The 2,351-nt window shown below is 31.9% G+C and overlaps 1 protein-coding gene across 1 annotated transcript in view; it reads right to left on the reverse strand.

Moving 5' to 3' along the window:
* The window catches only part of LOC106463473 (echinoderm microtubule-associated protein-like CG42247), an 89,559-nt gene that overhangs the window by 2,069 nt on the left and 85,139 nt on the right, over window positions 1-2,351 (reverse strand). The window contains exon 17 of the mRNA XM_022390975.1: window positions 346-479. Within this exon, the coding sequence (XP_022246683.1) occupies window positions 346-479 (134 nt within the window). The remainder of the gene's footprint in view (window positions 1-345; window positions 480-2,351) is intronic.

The following is a 2,351-nucleotide window of genomic DNA, read 5'->3' on the forward strand; positions in this document are numbered from 1 at the left end:
GACTAACTTAATATTAACTTAGATTTTTTTGACAGGCTTTTTTTTCTAAATAAATATAATTTTGGTTTTGAGACATGGTTTGTTTTGCAAAAAAAATATTAATTGCGGTTTGAGACATATTTATTTTTATAAAAAATATTACTAAGATATTGGGACGGGTTATATTTATAAAAGGAATATTACTGTGATATTGGGACGGGGTGTTTCTGTAAATGAAATATCAAATGTAGTATTTCGTTTACAAGAAGTAATCTCCTTGGTATAGAATTGAATCATCGTTATAGAAGAAATACTTTTCTCGGAACAGGAACATGTTGAAGTTTTTTCCTTATTTAAAATACATACCTTAGTACTTGGACAAGGATATCTAAATAAGCGTACGAAACCTTCTTGGTCACCTGCTGCTATCAGTTGTTTGGAACTTGCCCGATGTGACGTCAGATTGACAACTTCTCTCAAATCCTCGTTCTCCCACATACCTGTACAAATTGATAGTCAGCGCGTGACAGAAACGTTATTTATTTATTAATTTGTATAATGAATATATTTTTTTATGTTATAGTCCCGTAAAATACACACCGGCTATTTAATAGCGAGAGGCTTTCAGGTAATGTCTAGATGGAAATGTTTCGATAAATAAATGCATACAATAATTATGTTGAACGTTATTATGTTTGTTTTTAATGGTATACTGAACCATTTGTACTGATGCCCACTTCAGAGATCGAAACCCAAATTTTAGTGTGATATACTTCAAGTTTAGCGTTGAGCCACCGATGACGACAATATTTTGTGTGATGGGTGAAGTTTGGTAAAAAAATACTTGTCTACGTGGGGTAACTACGTGACGATTTTGATCAGTAAATGACCAATATGAAATAAAACAGATAATATAACAATGAATTTAACGAAACGTTTGTTTGTTTGTAATTAAGCACAAAACTACACAATGGGTTATCTGTGCTCTGCCCAGCACGGGTATTGAAACCCGGATTATAGCGTTGTAACTCCGTGGACATACCGCTGGGGGGTATTAACGAAACGTCCAAATAAATTAAGTTTTGTAAATCAAATTTCTTATTTAGTGATATTTTTTTACTCCAAATCTCCTGGTAGGATAACATTAAGATGCAAAGAATGAAGTGTGATGTCACATTAAAGTACTAACTGTTATCATAATTTGTTTGTTTGTTTTAGAGCAAAGCCCAATTATGCTGTGTCCCCCGTGGGGAATCGACTTCGGATTTTAGCGTTGTAAGTCTGTCTTCTTACCGCTGTCCCATCGGGGGACACTATTATCACATCAATCATCTCTAGAATGAGAGAGATTGTGATATCACATTAAAATTAATAACAACTTGTGATTTAAAGAAAGCGAACTTTGTAGATCGGAACTAAAAGCAACGTATAAGTTAATTAAGCCAATTAATCAAAACAACAACAACAACAACAAAAAAAAACAACAAAAAGAAAGCCAAAAACCTATAAAGATTAAAATGCATTGGTAATTCATCACCTGGTAATACTCGCTGTTAACGATATTTTCAGTCGTAATCCTAATATTATTTTTAGAGTTTCGGCCTGTTTAGGAGATGTAGGGTTTAATCATAAGTCCACAAACAACTGTTAGAAACTCAAAAATTTAGCATAATCACACTGAAATGTCTATTATCATTAAACTAAACTATGACTAAAACGAACCGAAATGTCTATTACAATGAGTATAAAACACTAACTGTATGAAGAGTCCAATGTTATGAAAGTAGAAACTGCAGCGCGATCAAAATGAAGTATATAATATTAAGAACAAAGCTTAAATTTTGACGCTAAGAAATCTTTCAGAAACTGACTGAAATATCTCTTAATTAAATTATTGATTAATCTATTAATAAAATTGAAGAGTATATTATTGAGATATGAAAACATTTATAACAATCGTACTGAAATGTTCAGTGTCATGAGACTGAAATACAGTGCATAGTCAGACTAAACTAAACTATTTAGTGTTATCAAATTAAAACACTTAACATAATCAGCCTGAAATGTATAACAATATGAAGTTAAAGCATTTAGTTTAAGGAAACTGATGTTATTAGAACTGTCATATTAAACCATTTAAGATTGAAGTTTATAGTATTGTTACGTCTCCGTTTGTTAATTAACCTTCCGTAACTTCGTTCCGACGTAACTTTAGCGACACAAGTCCTTACTTAATAAAACTGGTTTATTCTTTCCGAATACAACTTTACGATACACGTATTTTCAACAGTCGCGCTATAACAAACACTATAACGAACGAACGTTAACTTCAACAATACGTCTCTCTCTGACCACAGTTCAATTACTCATTA

This window comes from Limulus polyphemus, unplaced genomic scaffold (genome assembly GCF_000517525.1).
Source record: "Limulus polyphemus unplaced genomic scaffold, Limulus_polyphemus-2.1.2 Scaffold1419, whole genome shotgun sequence".
Classification (NCBI taxonomy): Eukaryota; Metazoa; Arthropoda; class Merostomata; order Xiphosura; family Limulidae; genus Limulus; species Limulus polyphemus.